Source organism: Ambystoma mexicanum, chromosome 1q (assembly GCF_040938575.1).
Source record: "Ambystoma mexicanum isolate Mex_15411 chromosome 1q, UKY_AmexF1_1, whole genome shotgun sequence".
Classification (NCBI taxonomy): domain Eukaryota; kingdom Metazoa; phylum Chordata; class Amphibia; order Caudata; family Ambystomatidae; genus Ambystoma; species Ambystoma mexicanum.
The window spans coordinates 1,088,009,466-1,088,034,392 of NC_090922.1; the positions used below are offsets into that span (position 1 = coordinate 1,088,009,466).

The 24,927-nt window shown below is 44.9% G+C and overlaps 1 protein-coding gene across 4 annotated transcripts in view; it reads left to right on the top strand.

The window, feature by feature from the left end:
- Positions 1-24,927, top strand: part of CDC7 (cell division cycle 7) — a 310,273-nt gene that overhangs the window by 139,042 nt on the left and 146,304 nt on the right. For all 4 annotated transcript variants that reach the window (XM_069641776.1, XM_069641778.1, XM_069641777.1 and 1 more), the window contains 2 exons: positions 17,151-17,244; positions 17,351-17,493. In XM_069641776.1, coding sequence (XP_069497877.1) covers positions 17,151-17,244; positions 17,351-17,493 — 237 coding nt within the window. The remainder of the gene's footprint in view (positions 1-17,150; positions 17,245-17,350; positions 17,494-24,927) is intronic.

Sequence of the window (24,927 nt, forward strand, 5' to 3'; positions counted from 1 at the left end):
GGCAGTAAAGGTTTGTCCAGCAGTGAGAATCCACCAGCTTCCTCAACGTCACCAGTGCCTGTAATTGAAATTGCACAGGACAGAAATCATTTTGTTGAAGACACTGTAATCTCTCCATTTTACTATCCGACATGGAAGGAGAGGCATATGAAAAAACGCCAACTGCAAGCAGTAACTGAACAAGTGACACAAGCTAGCTGATTTAAACAAAATATCAACCAACCAACCCTTAAACTCCACGTTAGTAGCAGTCCCACAAATTAAATCTAAGAAGGCGCGCAAGTGGGACGCACGCCGTAAGCACAGGTCCCTTCAGCCCGCAGGAACATTAACTCGTTGGTTAAAGACCCAACCATCGGAAACCGGTGCAGTAATGGAGAGTAACAAAATTGAGGAAAGGAATGCCTCTTGTGTTGTCTCAATTAGAAGGTAAATGAAAATGACAGCACTAAGGAGATACTTGAAATACCAGCTCTTGATTCAAGAATTTTAACAATTGCCCCAGATGCTACGACTAATTCCAAGAAGTGTATCAAACGGTCTGAATTATTGACTTTATTGAACCTTTAACCATTGATCTAGATAAAAACTCTAGGATGCGTTGCCTTTTACCAGAGACCGCATCATTCATATGTACTAATCACACATTTCTAAGTTAATTGGGGTATGTGTTGGATAAAGAAGTAAGTGTCAAAAATGTAAGGACTAGCAAAAAGCCGAGTTTATAGAGAAACCAAAGACCTCTCTATCCAATACCCAAAAATATGATGTACGAGGTTGGGAATGGTTACCAGGCGTATTGCAGCCCCATAGTGGTCCTACACATTGAATACGTACTGTTGGAACACAATATTTGTATGTTATAAGAGACCTGGTTGACCTATCTTATTAATCTTGACAGGTATCATTTCCATCGGGTGTGCCCAAAAAAAGGGAGAAAGGGACACCCTTATCGTGGGCTCTTAGTTGGGGGTAATAAACAAATTAAATTCCACCAGAATTGTCCCTGATGATAAGAATGGAAATGTTCTGGCGGTCGAGGTGGTGGGAGGGTTGGGTAAAGCAAATAAGCAAATGTTGATTATTAACATCTATGAAGCCCCAGGGGTTCTTGTTGCAGATTACATTTTTGAATTGTATTAATATGGTGTTAGCCCAGTGGTTCAACTCGGTTGAAAATGATGTTTTGCTGGGGGAGACTTGAATGCAAGATGCGAGGATAGAGATCAGATTGCCATTCATGATAATGTCACGGTTAGGAGCAGTATGAAGCACAAGACTTCTAATGCTTGAGGAAATCAATGGCTTAGTTTTCTCGAAGAGTGGGAATTGGTATTGTTAAACAGGCGAACTAAAAGTGACTTGCCGGCTAAGCACACTTGGCACGAAGGAATAAGGTCAGCAACATTGGATTACTACTTTGGGAGTAACACATTGTTGGACAAATTATTTAGCTGCTGATAACACCTAAAACATAAAGTGATCATTCAATCCTCTCCCTCAGTTTCAACATTAGTGAAAAGAACATAAGAGATTATGATGCAGGAGAAGTTGAAGTAAATCAAGCAGGCACTTGCTTATATTGGTCTAAAGTCAACATAGACGATGCCTGCACAAGAATCTCCAATATTGATGATATGATCTTGATCAAACTAAATAATTTGACAGCAAATGAGATCGAAGCTTGGTTGAAACTGATGGCCTATGGTGAGGGAGGGGTAAAAGGTAAACAGCGTATTGTACCTGGTAAACAATGTAAAAAGGCCTTTGACATTGTAATAAGGGATGAGAAGTGGGCACTGCGAAGGGAAATGGGGAGTATCAGTAACACTAGTGGCTCTAAGAATGCAGCGCTTGAACAGAAAAAGCAAAAACCAATATAGTAACTGGCTAAAGAGGTACAAAATATCCATTGCCAACATAAATTGGCTGCGAGTCATAGCAACAGTTAAGACCCGGAATACACGTGCATTATGACAGGTGTTGTCTCTAGCAAAAGGAGACAAACCAGCACAATAAATTACTCCAATTACTGAAAGAGCATGGTTGAATCATATAAGCTCCAAGATGTTCCAGCAGATCTGCTTATCATTAATGAAACGGGGCCTCTTGCTTATTGGCCCAGCAGAAATTGGTGAGGCAATGGTGAAGTTGAAAAGCACTAGCGGTCCCAGCCCAAATGGTTTAGCCAACGTAGTACTCAAAAATTATCCAGAAAGGTGGGCCAATGTTCTGTACCTTTTTATTTAAGAAACTATGCAAAGAGTGCAACGTCCCCCAATCATGGCAGCAGTCCATAGTGGTACAGGTGTATAAAAAGGGAGATGGAGCAACTATCGGCTGCCGTCCATGTTGGACATCACAGGTGAACTCTGGGCTTCCTTCGTGCTACGTAAATTGCAGAGTTGGGTTTATTTAGGAAACATATTATACCCTTTTCAGACAATGTTATCGCCCAGATTCGGCAGCGGTACATAACATCAGGCTGTTAGACACTTTGCTACTTGGTGCTCTATTTAGAGATGGAACTTCTCTATACATTACTTATGTTGAATTCAGCACTCCCTTTGATCAGGTAAATCGAGGAACGCTATGGAACAAAATGAGGAAATTGGGCTGGCCAGGATGGCTGTTATAAATAGTCATTGCTCTACATGAGAACACAAGTGCCGGAGTTCTTTTTAAAATGAGGGTCTGGTGTCAGCACCAGTGATGATAAACAGGGGAGTCGAGCAAGGATGTGTGCTGGCTCCCCTGTTGTTCAACCTATATGTAGCCGATCTAGCAAATAGTCTGGGTAAAACTGTAAACGGTCCCCCTAAAATAGATAAAACTTAATTAGCTGGAGTGTTATATGCAGATGAATTGGTTCTTTTCGATCTGACCTTTATGCGAATGAAAGAGAATGATACATGATTACGCTGTAGAAAATGATTTGACTACACATATAGACAAAACCTGTGTTATGTTGGTAGCAGGTCAAAAAGTACACAAGGTCAAAATAGCATCTAATGGGAACCTTGGATTATACAGAGAATTAGCCATACCTGAGCCTTGAAATTAGCAACACGGCCGACTATAACAGAATTATAAAAATGAAAATTTCAAAAGTTTAGGTTTGACAAACAATACGTGGGTTACTCCATGGAGGGGATATTGATATTCTATTAAGTCCTTTGTCCTTCAATACTTTATGTATTAGAAGCCCTTGCTATGAAGGATTATACATGGCTGAATAAACTAGAGGGCTTCTTTTGGCAAACAATTTTAGGATTTCACTGTCCACTCCAATGGAGTACCTGCGTCTGAAGTTCAGGCTTATTTCATTGAGGGGTATGGCATAGCTAATACGAGGCGATCCAGAGTTTCTCTGAAGTGCCCATTACTGGCAAAGATGGGAGCACAATGTAGTACTGGGAAGTTGTAAGAGGTAAAAACTATGAACAGCTAAACTTTGAAATGTACAAGGAGATGAATTGGATACTCGATTTTACCTTGGGTAAATGTTATAGTGCTGAAAGGAGCCTTCACAAGAAGGTTGGAGAAGTGGGATTGGTGTAATAACTATTTACACCTCTCTAAATGAAGGAACTTTCCACATGTCTCCACTGTAGTACATCAATATAAAAGAACTCTGCTATATTTGCACCAGTGTCCTTATCCTGCAGTTCGAAGACCGATTTTGCAATTAAGAACTAATTGGCTACCGTTGAGAGCAATGCAAGGGGCACAGCTGCAAATCAGTTTTGAGAATAGATTTTGTCAAATATTAAAGCAGGTCAATAAGCCAGAAACAGCAAGACATGTTTTCACGGAACGTGGCAAAATGAGTAATTTTTGTGTGTTGGTACATCATTCTGATTCGATCAAATAGCTTGAATTTTGGAATTACTGTTTAAATACAGATTCTTGGTGTACGCACATCACACTTTACTGTCTATGGAAATGTATAGAAAAGCGTTTAAGACAGTGTTAAATTGATGTGGAGAAGACCACAATCATTGCAATCATGTAAGATGGTAGATAAAACCAGAAAAACAACTAACAATGCTCTTCGAGGTTGGATCAATTTAAAGAAAATTGTTTTGTACTCACTACATATGAATTGTTGTTATCTTTCTCTCTTTTGACTGTGATTTGTGGTTAGATCAAGTGTTCTTAAGGGTTTATTAAAATTGTAATGCATTTTAAAGTTTCATATGCTTATGTATACATTATAAATTGTGAAAAGTTTTAAAATGATCTTATCAATCATCCTTTCATAGCAGGAAGTGGTTTACTGGTGAAAAAGAAATTCTGGGCTCCGATTAAGCAAGCTGCTTTAATTATGGTACAGTATTAATGCTGAGGCAGCAGGATTAGCATTGTTCACATAAATTGAAAAGGAAAGTGGCGATCTCCTGGGAATTCATCTGTGAGCAATCTGTTCTTGCTGGCAATTGTTTGGAGGTGGAGCTTTTCATCAATGACCCTTGCTACCCGCGGAGCGGCGCAGAGTAGCGTAGAGTGGCTGTTTGTGCTGTTTGTTTGGACGGATGGTGTTTTATCTCCTCTGTCCGGGTGGTGTCAACTGTGAGCTCAGCATTGGAGTTCAGCTGCTTGACTTTGTTGGGTTATGGAGCTTACTGCCGCAGCAGACTAGGCGTCAAACGCACCGCCCATTTAAGGCAATTAGCGCCTCACCACGGTCAGGAAGTGAGGTGAGTCAAGTAACTCCTTTTTCCAAAGACAGTGCCTGAAACGGCTACCCCCCTTCTGGGTACTGTGGCTTCGCTGGAGTCGGCAACGCTGGGGACACCTCTTAACGCCCCGCACTAACACTCCCACTGGCACTGCTCTTGTATGGGTCCAAGTAGCTGAAGTGGCGGCTGCCGGTTTGAAGACCAGCGGCTACCGTTTTATCTTTTCTGGAAACATGGTTTATAAACTTGGCTACTAACTGGGCCCTTGAGAAAATGGGGGCCAACCCATGCTGTACCCTTAGTTTCGTCTTTCATGGCCAAACTGTCCGAAAGCTGTGTACCTTTTTGTGTAAAGATCTAGACAATGGATTGAAGGGAAACCTAGTAAGTGTGGTAAAGGACCTGGAGCGGGGGAATTCCTTAGAAGCTTCGGATGCGTAATTAATAGTAAGTGCTAATGCTCTTCTGAGTTTAGCGGACCCAGAATGTTGTGGGAATGTCTACAGTGGAAACAGGAGAGGGCACCGCGGTGAGTGCGGACCGAGCCATCGGGAAGAGTGTGGAGAGGGTGACCGGCCCAGGGAGCAGTCTGTTAGACTAGTGGGTAGGACGATTGTTATCCAATAGGAGCCTCCGCCCCCGGACTCCCTGGAAAATCAGCATTCCCCCAAACTCTGGTTTAGAGGGAAATTGATCTAATCTGTTAGCTGCTCAGCTAACTCAAGATATTGCTAATATCCCTTTGCAGCTGGAAAACTGTATGGCATCGTCTCGAAAGAGGAGCCTCCAAGACGTCCGTAGCTCTCCTTTGTAAGCAAGGTGAGACAGCTCCTCAAAAAAAATCTCAAAGGGCGGACCGATCTATACTACTAAAATCTCCTGCTACTGGGCTTCCGCTTGCCGTGGATGAAAGCCTTCGAATCGTGCTGCTCAATCTATCAAATCAAAGAACCTCTGTGATGTCTGATACATACTCTTCAACTTTACATTCTACTTTTACTCCTACAAATGTTAAGGATGAGAGAAAGCTGTAAAAACAACTAGATCATTAGCGCCTTTCTAAAAATGGTATGAGGAACAAGCAACGCTGCTGGCCATGCCTCATTCAAAATTAATCTACATACAATCATTTTTAAGAACAATTCAAAGACGATTAGACTGAGTAACTGAATCTGAAGGTCTTCTCCAGAAATGCCTTTTTAAACATCGGTTGGAGGCATAGGGGAATAAAAAACTCCAAACTGATGCAGCCAAAGAGATCTTAAAATGGGGAAAGGAATTATCGAAGGGTGTGATCCACCAGGCCCTGAAATCGCCTATCAAAATGTCAACTTGTGACTTGGACAGCTGCCTGGCAGATCAAATAAGTTCCAAGTTTGAATCTGTGCAAACATCTAATCGCGGATTCTTTGAACCAGAGACCTATAAACATCCTGGAAACTGATTTGGTCTCCGTTGAGGAATCCGAGCTCTTACTGATTAGTGAAAGAGAGGACCAACAGGCAGAAATGGAAGTACGGCCCTTGGCTTCAGCAAACCCTGACAAGGTCATTATAGCAATTGTTGATGAAACTACAGTACCCGATGACGATAGTAACTTTGACATTTTCTACAATCTCACAAAAAGAAAACAGATGGCGAGAAGCAATAAAAACCAGCAACAAAAAATTAAAAAAACATGCAGTTAAATAAATTGCCGAAGTCTAATGGATCCCGGTGATTACTTAAAACAATTTGGGAGGTCATTCGCCAGAACCACTAACGGAAATACAGAAACAGAAAAAAAATATTGTTACAAAGAGAGGTGACCGTGTGTTCGAACAAAGACATTCTATTTTGATAGAGGAAGACCAATTGCAAATCCACGTGTAGGAGAGAAAGGATCATTTTAAATATGGCAGAATCCGAATGAATGAACTTCTCAGTTAATGAAGATGAAGAAAGCTCTCAGCGGAGGACTCTTCCCCCTAACGCAAACTCCATGAACCCAACGCTGACTATTCTACCTGAGAAGTTAAATTTTAGAGGAAAGCAGGAGGAGAAAAACAGTCATGAAGTGGCTGGATGCTTCCTGACGGAGGAAAAACGTCTCGGAGCTGGCATGCTGTTTAAAAAATGAGAGCTCTTTATCTCATCTTGGGTAGTGGGTGAGATGAACAGTAATGAACGGATGAGCTCCCCCAAATATTCAATCTGATTGTTTTTTCAAAAAGGAGAGATCTGCAGTTAGTCCTTCTTGGCCTCTTAACGAAAAACAGCCTCAGAGTTTTTATAAAACAAAAAAGGGAGAAAGAGCATTGGCTCCAGTGACTTAGTGCCGTTAAAGGGGGAAGGGATAGAGTCCTGACACTTAAGCCTTTTTTTTGATGGAAAAAGGGGTGGTGGAAACATTGTGATCCTAGAAAGAATTTTGTCAGTGGACGACTAATATTAAACGGCAGTAACGTCCTGTGACTGTTTCAGCATATACCTAAATTGCGTGCAATAGAGTCTGGCCAAACTTTTGAATGACAATCAATTTGACTGGGTTCTTTTGCATATAACATCCAAATTGATTTATGTGTTGCTGGAATCAACTGCCCTTTTGCATTTGGGATTCAATGTTTGTTTGTTTTTATTATTTACAATGCACGCCAGAACCGAGGGTATCAGGGGGCAGAAACCAGCAAGAGAATTTTCAGCTTTGGTTACAGTGCTGTACAGTTATATACAGATATATACAGATTATATACACACTGAGTAAGGTAGCTGGTTCATAGAGGCAAAATGGTCAAAAACAAAACACGATAAGTGGATATATGCAGGCAATGAAGATGCAAGCACGCAAGTAGGTATATGCAGGCAAATAAGATGCCAGCAAGGATGGTAAAGTGGCGCCGGGTGGAGCAGATGATGTGTTAGCGGTCATTTTCCTTAATCCAGTGTATGAGATTGTGCCTAAAGTGAGGGTATGTTTGATCTACCCTTAAGGCAGGAGGAAGGGAGTTCCACAGCTGGGCGGCTTTCCCCGGGAAGCTGCTTCCTCCAGTTTTGGATCGTTTGAATCTGGGTACCCTAAGGAGGCTGGAGTTGGCAGTTCTTGTAGGGCGGTTGGAGGTATGTCTTTTGAAACTGTCAGAGGTATCATGGGGCGGCATTGTTAAGGCACTAGTGTGAGTGAGGCTACTTTTAGTGAGATTTTGACCATTGTGGTGAGCCAATTGGTCGATCTGCTTATGTCAGAGATATGATCTTTTTTGGGAATACTCCAAGCTGCTCTGAGAGCATTATTTTGTAGGATCTGGATTTTGTTGATTTTTGTTAGCCCCCAGGTATAGGGCGTTACAATAATCCAGTTTCTACAAAATTAGGGCTCTTGCCAGGGTGGTGCAGCTGTTGGTCGAAAGGAAGGGCTTGGCCGCTCTAATTAGCTTACATGTGTAGGCAGTAGAGGAGGCCATGGAGTTGACCTGTCTGTTGAAGGAGAGGGTGGCGTCTAGGTAGAAGCCTAAAGTTTTGACTTCTTTGGCTACTTTGATGGGGTTTCCATCTATGATAAAGCTTGTGTAGTTATGGCCAGGTTTGTTGATGTTGGAGGTGGTGCCGAGGATTATAAGCTCAGTCTTGTCATCATTCAGGTATAGGACATGAGAGGCCATCCATGCCTGAATGATGAGGTAGACACTATTCACCAAGGCCAAATCCTTGTCATAATTTACCGTCAGCGGTATGAGGATCTGGATATCATCGGCATAGGTAGTGTAGGTGATACCAAGACCATCGAGATCATCGAAAAGGGGCTTTGTGAATATATTGTACATGGTAGGGGAGACACATGATCCCTGGGGCACCCCGCAGGTAATGGGGATGGGGTCGGCAGAAGCTGAAGGTGATTAGACGTGCATGCTCCTGATTGTTTAGAAATATATTCAGTTTATCGCTTCTTGTGAAAAGTGGGCAGCTAAGTCCAGGTGGTTGCAAGGGTTTTATGGTCTACTAGGTCAAACGCCAATGATAGGTCAAGGATTAGAAGCAAGGCGGTTTTACCATTGTCTCCAAGTGTGTTAATTTGGGCCTTGAGGTCAATCAGCGCTGTTTTGGTCCCGTGTTGGGGTCTGAAGCCAGACTGGCGGACTCCTAAGAGGTGGTTTTGTCCTAAGTATTGCTATATTTGGAGGTATGCTACCTTGTCTAGGATTTTGAGCAGGAAGGGCACTGTGGTGATGGGTCTGTAATTGGTGGGTAAAGAGGGGTCTAATGTTTGTTTTTTGAGTAGTGGTAGAACCCAAGACTCTTTGAGGTTGCTAGGGATGGTACCAGTGGAGAAGGAGGAGTTAATTCACTTCTAGATGAAGGGTGATAGGTCTCTGGCTTCGTCTTTGATAATTTGGGATGGGCCTGGGTCGCCTTGCAAGTTGAACAGTTTGAGGGCGAGTATGACTTTTTCAACTTCTAAGATAGATACTTTAGAGAAGCTAAAGCAGTGTGAGGGTTTTGAAAGAATTGGCAAATCAAAAAAGTTTTAACTACTAGCTTCCTAGTGATTATTCATTTGTACTGGAATCCGTTGGTTTGGGAAGATATGTTTTGTCGATTGTGTAATGTGAATTTAACATCCAACTGTCAGACCCTTTGGTAATCTTGTGTGGAGATCTTAATATAAACTGTATAGAAAGAGAGTTGTGAGCAACAGGACTTTTCAGTCGGGGGGGGGGGGGGAGTCGTGTAAAAAATCTAGGGTGAGGATGTGGTTGAGGGACTTGGAAGAAAGAAACTTTTGGGAAGACTCCAGGGGCTATACCAGGGGCACCCACGTGGGGGAGAGGCAAGCAGAGCTCCACATTAGATGACTTCTTCGTGTCACAGACTGCTATCCTTTTAATAAAATCTCTGGAAGTAATCCCAAAGCAGACTTGTGACCATGATTTAATAAAAATTATGTGGTGACTATCCACCCTAAGAAATGAGGAAAAGTGGGGGGACAGAAGTGATTGTGGAGCAGGGTAGAAATAGACTCTGGTTGAACCCTAGATAAGTTTCTTAACTAATTAATCGATATTCTTCTGCCTTGAGTAAATTCCCCATTGGCTCCAACTATTTACTATTACTGGCTGACTTTCCTGACGTCAAATTGACTAGGAGAAAATCCGATTTCAAACCAAAACATATGTATGATGTGGAAATTCTCCACCATGGGGTCTGGCATGGATTCACATGCTCATGAATATTCCCCGTTGTCAGGCTGGGAATCCTCAGTAAAAGAAAAATGTTTCACTTTCACTTGAAAACTGGATTTCCCCTCTAAACCAATCGCTGTCCTCTGGGTCATAATTCCCCCATCCAATGACCGTTTTCTCCCTAAGCCCCGCCTCTGCCAGCCATCTTCAGATTTGTATCGCACCCCTCAGTGTTGGGAGTCCTTGAGTTGCTCTCCAAGCTATTTTGTACTTTTTTCCATGTTTTTCACGGAAAGGTCTATTTTTGTTCCATCTGAGTTTGTGTGCTCCTATCGTCATCGGCTGGCAACGGGAATCCATTGTATGTGAAGTTGCGCGCCCCTCCAGGGCGGTTGTTCATTGAAGTTTCTGGAAGGCCGTCTTGTGTCTACTTCGAGCCCTCCGACCATGACGGAAGAGAAAAAGGATGGAAGGACACTTTTCAGGCCCCTGCCAAAACATGTGAATAAAGTGTACACCCTCGACCCCCACACCATGGGCAGACGGGTGCTATTTCAGTTGCAAATTTGGCTATGCGACTAGGTATCCTATAGGTACGATGCAGCACATTTAGTTGCAGAAGCCTAAACCATGCATTATGTGAAACCTTCTCAACAAAGATCAACGCATTGTTCCACTGAACATCCATAAACTCCTGACCCAAATCCATTTCCCAACGCTCGTTCAGCCCCATACTATGCTTACTGATCCATTTTCAACAAACATTCATACAATCGTGAAACAGGGCACCAGCCATCATCTAGTTCATACATCAATGTTAACAGTGCAGCGGGTTCCGGTTTGCCCACTTTCTTTTTGCTACTTTCACAAGTTTGAGGTACCGCGAAAACCGCCCTTTGGGAAGACCCTCCACCTGGAACAGATCCCCCAATTCTCGAAAAAACCCATCATTCTACATATCCTCCCATGTATTGAGCCCCATTGCATCCCACGGTCTGGCAACCGCCATTTCACTCATGTCCAAGCATGTGTCGGCTGTAATGAGGATGTGTGGCGAGTATGGATTCTGCCTTTTTAATACTGTTGGTGCTTTGCCCCATACCAAACGCCCTATCTTGATCAGCAGTATCTGATGGCCTATACAACAATCCGCAACCCAAAGGGCCTCTTTAATCATTGCCGGCCGCAGCGCATCCTGTAGCAACCCAGTGTCCATGGTGAGTTTGTCCAAAAGCCAGCGCACGATGTATTGAAGTTGCGCTGCTAGGTAGAGTTGCAACCACTGCAGCCGCACACCCCTATCTTTATATGCCATGCAAAGGGTGTTCAAAGCAATCCTCTGCCTACTGTGACCCCAGAGAAACCCCTGAGCATAGTATCTAGACACCGAAAATAACCAGCTGCAATATAGTAATGCACTATCGCGAAAACATAAAGTAGGCACTGTAATATAATCATTTTCACCAGGGCTACCCGTCCCATAAGCTGTAGTGGCAATCTACCCCCCAAAGACATGGATAGTCGCACCCCCACTTCCCATAGCTGTTTCTGGAGTGCATGTCTTCCAGCAGGTGTGCTCTGTGCGCGCCCAAATATTTGAAAGTGTTATTTTTCCTCCGCAGTCCCAATTCTGGCCACTCTGTCATCGTATCGTCGCAGTCCCGCCAGGTGGAAGACACATGACTTCTGCCTACTGAAGGAGATCTCAGTTAACCTAGCGAAATTGTCTAGAGCCTCTAAGACAATGGGCAATTTATGTTCCGGCTCGGATATATATAGGACGTCATCAGGGTACAGGGAAATAAGATCTATAGCTATCCACCTCTACACCGGCTTCAGAAAACCCCTGACATAAAAACACTGCGAGTGGTTCCAGTGCCAGAATATAAAGCATGGGCGAAAGAGGGCATACCTACCGAGTTCCTCTTTGCATTTCCCATGCCCCAAACACCTACCTCCCCATTTTCACCATGGCCACCGTCCGCGTGTATAACAGCATAACCCAACAAATGAAGCCCTCCCCAATCCCAAAGCCTCTCAATGCAGCACACATCCACTCAGAATAGGCCGAATCAAACGCTTTAATAGCATCCAAGGATGTCACCAGATATGGTGCATCTTGGGTGTTAGTCTGATCAGTTATAAGATTCATTGAGGTGTTCTGTACCAGTACAAATCCTATTTGGTCTTCATGAATCGAGGCACCAATTACTTTGCGAAGATGGCCAACCAACACTGTGGTCAATATTTAGATGTCTTGGTTAAGCATTGCCATTCGCAGTGCTCCACCGGATTTCGGGATAGGGACAATCAGCGTTTTCCGACATACTGCGGGGGAGCAAGCAAGCCCTTTTCATAGACTTCTTCATATACCCTCAGTAGGACCGGAGCAAGAGTGCGACCAAGAATCTTGTCGAACTCTGCGGGGAGTCCGTTCCCATTGCCAGAGAGGTTACCACTTCATTGAGCTCTTCCTCCATCGAAGGCAGCTCAAGTGCAGCAGCCTGTTCACATAGCACAATTCCTCTGAGTCAACCAGTGTCTCGTGTTTATACAATCCACTATGAAAAGTGCTAAACATATCATTGATTGCCACCTGAGATATCCATGGGGCACCGCTCTCGTCGTGAAGCATTGCGGTTGCCTGTCACGGTTGCTCAGTCCTGCACAACCACTCCAGCATCCTTCCCGATTTATATCCCTCCCTGTGTGCACACTCCACGTGCACGGAATAGTCAAATCTACAGAGTCTCTCTCACGCTGCCGTACATTTGGTCCGCAACGCCCGTAACTCAGATTGCACCGAGGAGTCCTTATAGTCGCTTGACTCAACAATGCGAATCTGCTCCTCCAAAGCTCCCAAGTCCTCCTTCAGTGTTCGTTTAATCCCACCTGCCCTACCAATTACCTCCCCTCTGGTCATCACTTTCAAAGTCTCCCACACGGTCCCCCAGCTGTCAACACTGCCAACATTAGTAGTCAGAAAATTCGCTAGAAAGTTCCACAGTCAATCTTTGAAGATATCATTCCGCAACAGTTCTGCCGACATGTGCCATGCCGGAACTGGGGGTTTAGGTCCCCTACTGTCCCAACACTCCACCAGCGGGGAGTGATCTGAAACTGTTCGTCCCATGTACTCCGCACCAGTGAATTCAGCCAGATGTTCGGCCCCTACAAACAGTCAAGTTCGGTGTATAGCTCGTGCAGAGCTGAATCAGTACCCTCTCTTACCTGCATTAAACTCCCTCCATGTGTCGACCAGCGATAACTGTTAGTGCTACGTCAAGAGTCACCAGTGTGGGTGAAAGCCTGCCACCTGCAGAATCGGACCTATCAAAGAAGAGGTCCCTAGCGCAATCAGTCTGTGCCCCAAAGGAGCAGGGCATTCCTCATCTGAGCCAGCCTACTACTCAGCAGGCCGAGATGAGCGGGTATCGCATGGTTTGGGCAGTAGGAGTTCACTATGCATATCTCTTGCTGTTCTACATAGCCTTGCGCAGCCACATACCTGCCCCACCTATCTGTTTCCACCTTCAGGAGTTGAAAAGGCACAGCAGCATCTATCCACACCAACGCACCCATGGCAAAATCCACATTTTAAATATGTGGATACAAACCCAGTCCGTCCCCACCTGGCTATTAAGCTCTTCTGCTCCTCATGGAGTAGGTGCATTTCTTGTAACGAGGTAAATGCTATCTTTTTCCTACGTAAGTTGGACCTTATCCGATTCCTGCACAGGTAGGAGACGAGGCCCTGATATTCCAGGACTATATTCTAAGCAATGCCTTCCCGATAAGACCTCAACCCCCCTCCAGGTAACCCCAGCCATCCGGTACAAAGTATCCACTGCATCTCCCCCATAACTAACAAATCGATGGTGCCACGTTCCCCATTTACACCTCCAAGTGCAGATCCCCAACCTCCGCGGCACCGCCATACATACTCCATATCCCAGATGCCAACAATCGCACCAAACCACCATAACCACACACATTGCAACAAAAATAGTGTCCCCCAAACAGTGGGGCAGTAACACTGCTCAACAGCATTAAGCCGTTAGAGCGTACCCGCTTCCTCCAGGCAAGCCCCTGCCATCAGGGGAACGGGCGAAGGATACCTCCAATGGCTAGGTACCCATTGTATCCCACAAACGGGGGGTTTCAGCCATCCCATGGCATGGGTGTGGCATTGTACAGCAACAACAAGTACCAGTTATTATTCACTCCTAGTTACTGCATCTAACCCAAGTCGATAAATTCAGGGGCTCTGCATTCTGCAGTCTGCTCACCATCCACATCCCTGTCCGACATGCTGTTATGGTCCATCCGAAAATCCTTCCTCAGAAGGTGTACATCAGTTTTAACTTCCTCAATCTTGCCCTCCAAGGAGGAGGCTGCTATTTTAGCCAGAATCTTGTCTTCTTGAGACTCCTTTTGCACTGACGGCAGAGCGGCCTGTCCAGTGCCATCCGACGGAGCAGGGTTGCAATCTCTCGCCGGTGCTGCAAAGGACTCCATGATTGTGCCATTATTACCACCTTACCGTTTAGGGCCTGGCATGTCAGAGCACACAGGAACCCTCCACAGGGTGCGCAGCATACCTCCAGCAGGCGGAAGAAGGATGTTGTCGTGAATGCGGAGGCTCCGCCTCCTATTAACTGCAAAGCGAGTGTAGTAGATCAAAGGGTCGTGCGGCCAATATTCCTCCCTGCTCCCCTCCTCCAGGAGAGCCAGAAAGCCCGCAGACAAAGCACCAATCCAGTAGTTGTGTTAATTTTCCTTTGTGGCCTCTTTGAAATGGTGCCGTCAGTAAATTGCAGTGACCCAGTATCCAAAACCATGGAGTAATTCCCTAAGAGACAGCAATATGAGGGGGAGTGCCACCAACACAATGGGAATTCTGTTCAGGGTATCTCCAGCTCAGGTAGCCTTCAGGATGTAATGTGGACATGGCACCTTTCATTGTGCCCAATGTCAAGCCACACAGGCATCTCCAGGTCAGACAGCTTTCAGCATGCTATGTCCACGAGGCACCTTCCAGTGTGGCTATTTCCCAGTGTCATGCCACTCACGGTGTACATACCTCCTGAGCATCCAAGGCACACATGTCCGTGAATGCAGGCTCTCATTTGATGGCAAGGATGGTGGCAGCAACCGCATGCAGGACCCCTGCAGCAAGCTGCCTCCTCATTCTGTGTCCGTGCCAAGCTCCAATGTGTGTGGTGAGCCCATCTGGGCGCTCACACCAATATCCTGCCTCTGATCACCTGACTTTGCCGGTCTCGCCCTTCAATGCAGCAGGCTGTTTTGATCTGATGCCGTGCAGGGCTGGGGGGCTGGGACTGCAGTTGCCATGTGCACCCAGCGTGGCTCACGCTGCAGCACAATAAGGAGCCTTTGGGCATTCCAGCCCAGCCCTGTCTCGCGGCACCTCAGCTCTGGCTCTGCATTACCACGTAGCCCTATGTACACTCCTGCAGCTGATCCCCTCCCGGGAGATAATCAGCGCGGGCACACCGTTCACCCGCCAGCACAGAGCCAGAGGTTGTCGGACTCTTCCAGACCGGCCGCGCTCCGGCTTGGCTGCCATTTTGGGATCTTCTGACTTTGGTTAGCCACTTTGTCTCGTCTCCCATGGCTCGAATTAACACGAGAAACGTCCCAAAAATGCACAGGACTCTGCTGTAGCTGCAACTTGTCATAAAACAGTACAGTAACTGCAATTGAAGCACTTCTGCAAGGATCACCAGGTATGTCCTTACAGCATGGACCCTGGCCACGCCCCTCGCACCCCCAGAGACTTGATGAGTGTGAAGAAACATACAGATTTTGTTGGAAATTGTATCAGAACCTTGGTGAGGTGGTCAGGAGTCTCCTTTTCCAGAGTGTCGAGAGAAATAACAAATCTGGTTTTGGGTATCCCGTTGTTTCCACAAAGTAAATTACTTCGATAAGACTTTGAATTTTATATGTATTTGTGGGGTAAGGGGTAAAATAGGGGTGAGGAATTTAGTTTGTTGAAATTACATGGAACCCTGCTATTGAACTGTGTCTGCACCAAGACCAGAATTAAAAATCCAAAGGGGGTGGTAGTCACTCTACCAGCCAACCCATCCCAAGCCAAGAGGGGAGTAGAATACTTCCATAGGCTAATTTATGTTTCTCTATTATTAGTGGTAGGGCACACAATAGGACAGAGGACAAATGTTATTTTTGTACGAGATCCCGACGAGCACCATTTTGGTATTTTTTATAATAGGGAACAACCATTACTAGAAGCTGGGATAGGGCAAGCATTTATTTCCTTTGATGAATTGTAAATCTGTGAAACCCGTCTTTGTTTTTATGTCCGTGGTTGCACAGGTTAAATGAAATTTTGAAATTCTCTTCTCTGAGGACCTGGCAGCTTTTTTCTTGAATTCTTGTAGAATGTCTTCCAATGCTTTGCAAATGAAGAGATTTTTACAACATCGTTTCTGAAGCTGAATGCCACTTGTTAGTAGCTGCCAAGACAGATCTGTAAGTTTTAAGCACCTGGTACAGGGATCTTTGTGCAATCTTCAGTCACAGATTGAAATGTTACCATGGTCGAATCAGGCCTTTATCCTTTCCAAGTTGTACATTGAGTACTGCTAAATTAGTAAATGTATTACAATGCATGGAAGCTAGAGGAATCTGACCTGAAACATTATAAAAAACATTATCATTATGGTGATGCAAATAAATCATGCTAGTTATTGGCCCACATCCTTGGAATTAAGACGGCAACAGAGGCTCGTTTTTAGATAATATTAATTGCAAATGAATCTGAAATGTGGGAACTCAAGGACGTTATTAAATAATTTTTAGAGATGTTTTCTTTGTCATCATACTCCCCCCTTAATATTACTGCTTGCTACGAATTGCTTCTAAGATGTGTGACCTAGAGAAGGGTCTCTGCTATCACATAAAAGGCATATATTACTTAGCACTTGGTGCTAGTGTCTAAACCCACGCAGTTGCTCCTAGTGAAGTCGGGAATCTGAGAATGTGACCTCATTTATATATTTCTGCTCCTCCTCTGTCACTTCCGTCATAGAATGCCCCCATTTGAAATTACAGAATGTGCAGAGCCCATGTTACAGGTGGGTAACGTTTCATTTTTCTAATTATGATTAAAATAACGAAACTTTCTTTTATATTAACCGCAACTTCCCTTTTTCTTGGAATATTTTGCTTTGCTTTATTGTGATTCAAGTGTTTTATTTTGGTAAGTTTTCTTTTTAATTGTTTGAATAATCCTAGACCTACTAGTGTTGAATTTGTCTTACAGTGGACAAGAAAATGTCATGGGAATTAAATATTGCCTCAGAAAAAATGACCATGTGGTTATCATCATGCCATATTTGGAACATGAATCTTTCTTGGTAAGACACCAATTATTTTGAAAGCATGGGCTAGGGGAGGTTATGTTAACATATTTCATTACAAAGTGTAATGTCACAACTGATGGACTGTAATGGCTCTTTTCAGGATATTCTGAACAATCTTACCTTTGATGAAGTAAGAGACTACATGTTTAATCTGCTGAAAGCTTTGAGACACATTCACCACTTTGGTATTGTTCACCGTGACATCAAGCCCAGTAACTTCTTATACAACAGGAGGTTAAAAGAGTAAGTGATAATTGATATTTGAAATATTTTGAAAATATTTGTTAACATAGAAAGAAAAAAAATTCTCCAGATGTACAAGTTGTTAAGCATCATGTAAGGAGTAGGGTCGCTATGCTGACTTATTGATTAATCAATTGAGAGGCAGAAATTTTGAATTATGACAATTTTTTAGAAGTGCTTTTTGGTTGGTTAATTTTAGTAACCAAAGTAATGAAATCGTTGAATGTGGATGACCCTCCTCCATTTGTAGCATTTCGAACAAAATTAAAGATTTTTTTGAAGGGATTAGCAATAAAAATTAAATATTTAAATCCAATGTCAAATGATGTTCTGAACATATATTTGAAAGGCAGTGCTATATACTTTGCTGCTTTGTAAATATTTTCCTGCAAGCAGAAATGATCGTGGAAGCACTGTAAGGATTGATGATTAACATACATCATCAAGGGCTCTCTGTACAGCACAGCAATTCCTCTTAATCTTAAAAAATGTGAAATCTAGAGTGCATCCTGGGCATTTCGTGCAAAGCAAAGGAAGCAGCGACAGCCTTGGCGCAAGTGCTGGCGCAGCCAATTTAATTCAGCAGCATGGAACTTTGCTTGTTCTTGCCATCCTTTTTGGTTTCTGTTGTATGTTTTCCCTTTGGATGAGTTCTGCTACTCCCCTGCCCTTGACCCTGTGGGCTACGTGGAGTACATTGAATTGTATCCTCATCTGGCCGGCAGCCAGTATAGAGCTTGTAATGCTGGTGTGATATGTTCTCTTGTGTCTACCCTCCACAATAGTCTGGTGATATTTGTATTTGTTGGCCTTCTCAGAAGGTTTTCTAGAATGCCATGTAGCCTGGGAGTGTAGTGCAGAGAAAGAACAAATTGGTTGGTGGACTGCCAATGACCGGATCTCCTGTGCAGTGGGGTTGGGATAGTGGTAGCTTGTGCCTAGTCTCTGTAGCTGTTTTCCTGAACAGCTGCCGCTGCTTGCACCCCAGCGCTTTTGACGTGCCGGCTGTACTACAACACCCTGTCAAAACCATAATGCCCCTTTTGGAACAAGACAGGCCCTGATTGCATCCTGATGACTTGGCAGAGCAGGAAAAGAATATCTTTTCTACAGCTCTTAATCTTGTTGAACAATTTAAACTACTAACTTCACAGCTGGTGTATGCTTCCGGTATTAATCTTGTCATATTAGTTGAGTTATTGAAATTGTCCTATATGGACTCAATCTGTTTATGATGAAGTGTCCTGGAGGGGGTTTTGCAGTTTGCCAGGATTATACTCACCTTTAAAACTGACCGATGTTGGGTATTTATTAAGGCAACATGTATGATTCCTAATTCTACTGTTTACCTTTTAAAAAAATGAATTTTTAAAAACCTTTTTAATTCTATATATCTGTCAGTTTGCCGATTAGTGAGTGGATTATGATTGTCCTTTGGAAAATGTATTAACTGAACACCTGAGAATTACATTTTAATATCTGGTTATGTTTGAAATCTACATATTGAGCCGGATGTGTCTCAGCCTTTCAGGCTTACTGCAAGATCTGTTTTGTTGAAGCTTTTAATCTTCCTGTTAAAGCTCCAAACTTTGTGATTTTCTTTCTTATTCTAGTTTCTATGCTTATGTCTTCCTCTGCTCACATTCTAGGAGGCCTATGTTTAACCAGTCTCAGACTTGTCATCCTTGTTTCTCCATGGCAATATGTTTCACCTGCCTCTGAGGCCTTCTCTCTCAGGGTGTTGGGTAGGTGTGAGATTCCAGTAGTTTCATGGGTCTTTCCAGCCTCTTTACAAGACTGTAATATTCTCACCACTCTGCTGCTCCTTGAGAGTCACTCAGTAAGGATCAATTGCTCAAGGTTTCCGTCCACACTCTTCCCAAACTTGATCTGCCTGGCTGACTCTCTTGCTGGCTTTATATAGTCTCGGATCTTCTACTCTTTGCTCATCAAGCTGTTGCTACCCTTCCTAATTTCCTGGCACTACATAGGTTATTCTGACTTTCCTACTTCTTCTGGGTCTTGAGGGTATTGCTGATGAATATGAAAAGTTTAATGACCGTCCATCTTCTAAAATGTGGTATGCATCAATGGAGACTGCTGAAAAGGGTCCTTGGTGCTCCTTCATGAAGTAATCCTGCGACAAAACAATGGGCAAACGGTTTCTGATAATCCACATCAAAGTACTTTCAAATTAAATGCTGCAGGTAGTTCCATTGACAATTTGTGATCTGTACATGGGATTGGCACCTATTAATCATCAGATCTGAAAGTGATATTATGCCTTTGTTAAAATGTTTCCAGATTGGGAGACATCCAATTCTGATTACATCAAAAGAAGAAGTTACCAATAAAAGAAGGTCCTCCACATTGATCTCCTAATCCTCATCTGTTGCTGGGTAATTTATTCGGAATTGCCAAAGAGGTGGCAATTTGTCCCATAGTTAATAGATCCCTCTGAAGCCATTCAGCATCTTCATGTGGCTTTACTGGGTGTCAAGTTAGTTTGACTCGCATTACTAATTAATATTTGTTTTTGAGTTGTTTAATGTGCTAACTCACAGGGGTGATGCTTCAAAGCAATTGGGGTGCTTGTCTGGTGCTTGTAGGCTATTCATATTACAACAAGCATAAAACAAATGGAAGTAGGAACGAGTCGTGCTACCTGTCGCAGGGCCAAGGTGGGCAAACTTGGTCATCGTGTAATGGGTAAATATGGGTCTGGTGCCGTAGTGGTAGTCGTCGGCTCTAAATATGGTAGAGCGAACTATAGGAGTTGTTGGAGGAGGAACTTTCTATATGGTTAATGAACTTGAGCATATATAACTCTCTTCCCCCTCCCTCCAATCTCCCTATCTCCCCCCAAGCTCGTAATGTAGGCGTACTCTTTGACTCCTCTTTCACCTTCTCACAACACATTTCACTCACCTCCCGTTCCTGCCGATACCTCTTCTACTGCTCCTCTCTAATCTTTGGACTTCCCGCATCTCAGCTTGCCCCTCTAAAATCCATATACCACTCTGCTGTCCGTATCCTTTGTCTCCTTACCTCCCGTGACTCCATCTCTTCCTCGCTCTCTCACCTTGGCTGGCTACCTTTCCACTCACAACTAAAGTTCTACTTTCTCTGCCTTGTCTTCAAATCCCTCCATGGTCTTGTTCCTCCTTATCTCTCCTCCCTCCTCTCCTACTAGCCCTCCCGCTCCCTTCGCTCCGCTGACCATTTCCTTCTCACTGTTCCTCCTTCCCCTTGCGCTTCCTCCTGTTTCCGCTCATTCCAACTCCTTGCACCCCTGCATTGGAACTCGCTCCCTCTTAGAATCCGCTCTACCACAACCTTCACCTCATTTCGCACTTCCCTTAAATCCCTTCTCCTCCATTCTCCTCCTTGAAAACTTCTCCTCTGCCCTCTTCACTTCCCCCCACCCCGCTCTTTTTACCCTCATCTGATTCCTCTCTTCCCCTCTCCTACTCCTCTTTTCCCCTTCCATTCTCTCTCGCCCTGTCCATCTCCTTCTCCCCCCCACCTCTTCCCTCTCCCCTTTCTACCCCCTCCAAGTTAATTGCTCTTTGCACTGTTTTGTTGAATGATTCAAGATGTAAATTTTGCTCTCATTGTTAAATGTTGTTGTTATTTTGTATTTTGTTGTTCCACTGTACAGCGCCTTGGTGTAAAGCGCTATATAAATAAATCAATCAATCAATATCAGAGTTAGATTTTCTGTTCATGGCACCAGCATTTCACATAACTTTTTAAACCTCTTGAGGGTGTATTCTGTATTCAGGTTTGTGGGGAGGTTGATCTAGTATTCCAGACCTAAAACTGCAACTGAACACCCTCTGTGTTTCAGTTTTTTGAAACTATTTGTAGTTAGGTTAACGTGATAATCTTAGCAGACTAGTAGGTACATACTTGTTAATTTAAGAGATATGTAAGCTTTCTCAGGTCAATACTGTTTGCATGCAACTGCCAATTGATCTGCATGTATCTGTACCCGCTACGCCTTGCATGTAATTGGTCTGTAACAGCGCCTCGATGCCTTTGGGTTTTGTGTGCTATATAAATAAAATACATACCTTTAAAAGCAATGTTATGGAGGATTTGGAAAATAATTCAATTGATTTTGTGTTATTCTCTCTGTAAAGGGGAGCCAGTTCAGGTTTTATAGGGTAGGTTTAGCTGCTTTATTTTGAATATGTTGCAGTTGGTTTTTGTCTAGATAAAGGTAGACATTTGCAATCGTCTTGATAAGGGAGTATAAGGGCCCTGATCACCTCAATTTCCTAGTCCTTTTCAAGTAATAAATAAGTTGTCTCGCTTTGCATGTAAAAATAAAAGAATTTCAATTTTAGAGTATTCAACTTTATTAAAATTAGAGGTCATTCACCCCTCAATATCCAGTAGGCACTCGCCCCTTCTCCCCATCTCATTAAATCTTTGTTTGAAGATATTTCAAACATTTTGCATGCATCATGTTTGCTCTGATGTCCCCTAATGGCTCCTTGTAGATGAGCCACTTATTGACGATCGGCAAGATAAATATAAGCTCCATCTGTGCTTCATGCATGTATTAACACACTATTTCGGTGGACATCTGCCGCATGGGCAGCTATCCATCCACACACTTTAGAATGCATCTACGACTACGATAAATTCAGTCTAGCTGGACTGGTAACTGATTTGCCCCTTAAACCAGACTTGCCTGAACACCTCTGCTATTAGAATACAGTAGCAACCTACATCAATTTTTGGTCTAGCTGGCCACATTTCGAGTCTCTTGGACTAGCGCTCTATCGTGACCTCCCTCGGCACCCATCCACATGCCTGACCTCTTGGGTTGCTTACTGGAGCCTAGCCAGCCCACCTAACTCTTAATCGTGGCCAAACGCTCACACGCACGCTAAGCCTTTTTTTAAATGTATTTCCCCTACCTGGACTACGGTCCCTGAGGGCATTGCTACCACAAAGCGTGTTGAGGCCATACAAATGGGAAAAGGGGAGGGGGCGTGGCTAGCCGAGGACGCCGACGGATGCCTCTTCGGTGAGCTCCGGGGACCATTTCCCACCCGAGGCCCCAAAACCCCCTTAAATGAAGGAATAGACCCCATAGGTGCATGAACGCCTGGGGGGGGGGTGAGCTGTTTGAATTCCAAGAGCGGAGGCACCTGCATGAAGGATTGGCGATCGAAAGAGCGGAGAGCCCGAGGGTCTGGGACAAAATGGCGGACGGGAACCAGCTCGGCACTCCGAGAATGCCAGACCAGCCCCTGTAAGGGAAGTGAGGCCAATAGCCTGGCGAGAGTCCTCATCTGCTGACCCCCCCTGGCTTGGGTTGCAGGCCGAGTATCCCGACTTGGTGAGCTGAGCAGCTGAGGCGGCCTGGTGTGCGGCCCCTCCCCTCTCATCCCCCCAACCCAGGCTGGAGGTATTGGAGCATTCTCCGAAAGCAGCCGGGAGCCTGGAGGGGCCTGGCGAAAAGGCGTTGGAAGTGGCTGGGGGGTGGGGGGAGTGATCAGCGGGGAGCCTCAGCACAGCCTTGGCAGCGGAACAGCGGCCTGGGACAGATGGACGCGGACGTCTACACTCTCGGGACACTCACCGGAGAACCCACCAACATGACTGCGCTGGGCGTTGTCCGGCTGGGGCTGTGAGGCGTTGGCCCAGGCTGGGGAGGACCGCCGTGACCCAGAGGCGGGGGCCGAGAAGAGGCAGGGAGGACCCGCGCATGGGACAGACTCAGGCCCCCAAAAGTGTAACTGAAGGATGGCTGCAAGACACACCTTCACTTCTAGCGGGGCGGCCTGGAGTGAGTGGCTGTGGGCCCGGCAGAAGCGGGAGGAACCGGAGGCCACCACTGTACGTATACTCAAGGAGGCACCACCCAGGGGGGGCTGGGAGGCACCAACAGGAGCACAAGCAGGAGCAGCAGCCCATGAATGGATGCCTGTTGGGTGAGCGGAAATAAGAGGCACCATGGTTTATCATGGCATAAATGGGCAGTGAGGTATTGGAAGCAGCAAGAAAGCTCTAGGGAGACCCCTGATCTCTCCCTTGCAGATATTCGGCGGAGGTACCTCCGGGGGTGAAAAGGCGGATAAGGCACAGGCCATCCTCACCAAGGCAGTGCGCACAGGAAACCCTCACAACCTATAAGCCTTGCACAACCATACAGAGTCAAGGAAGAAAGCGGTGAAGACCCACCTATCTGAAAGTCGGATCTGCTTGCAATGCTGCAGGAACTGAAAAAGGACATCAAGGACAGCGCATCCAACCTGGCTAAGTACATTACGGACCTAAATAAAGGGGTCATGGCGGTAGAGAGAAGGGTCCATGCGGTGGAAACCGCGGTGGCCGAACAAGGGCAAGAGCAGGAGGAGCTAGCAAAATGGGTACTGGAACTAGAGCAACAGATGGAGCGTGTCCAGAGTAAACAGGAGGCTACCGAGAACAGGTCTAGGCGAAATAATATTCGAATCCGTGGGATTCCGAAGTCTGTGGCGAATTACGACCTACAGCAATATGTGATAGAGCTGTTCCGGCAAATCCTGGACATTGGGAACGAAAGAGATATTGTATTGGACCGGACGCATAGGGTCTATTCCACATTTCAGCTCAACAAATATCTAATCCCAGATGTATTGACTAGAATACACTTATTCCAGCTGAAAGAGGACATCATGAAGGCTGCTCGGAAAAAGGAAACTATAAACATCCGTTCCTCCCCTATCCAACTATATCAGGACCCTACCGGAGACTACCCTCTTCAAAAGGAGACGCCTGAGTGTAGTCGCAGACTGGCTATGGACCAGGGGGGTGCGTTACCGGTGGGCATACCCGACCGGGCTCCGATTTGAATGGAAGGGGCAACGGTTCACGATCATGAAAGAGGAGGAAATGGAGGACCTCATGAGAGGGGATGAAGGCAGTGAAAGCAACGGCAAGGAAAGTACCCCATCTGGAAGCAGGGAGAAAGAAGGCAGGCCGGGGAGGGAGCAATGGCAACAGAGTAGTTATGTTATATGTGTGGAGGCTATACACAGCACATACGAGACATCCAGAAAGGCGGACGGGCTTGACCACATCACGATAGGCATGGCATCCAGGTACACTGATGGCTGATTTAACACTTGTCGCATTAAAACGTCCAGGGGCTTAACTCTCCAGTCAAGCGGAAATCCATGATGAATAGGCTGGGGACATGCAGGCCTCAGTGGTATGGATGCAAGAAACACATTTATTCACAGAAGATGAACACAGACTAAGGCACATGGCCTTCCCTAGGCAATTCTTCACCTCTAGTGGGACAAAAAACGGGGAGTAGGCATCTTGCTGGCGAAGGGGGATCGACTTTGAGAAGCAATTCTTAAAGAAGGACCCGGAAGGCCGCTACTTAATATTGGGAGGAAAACTGATGGGGCAACAGGTCACGCTGGT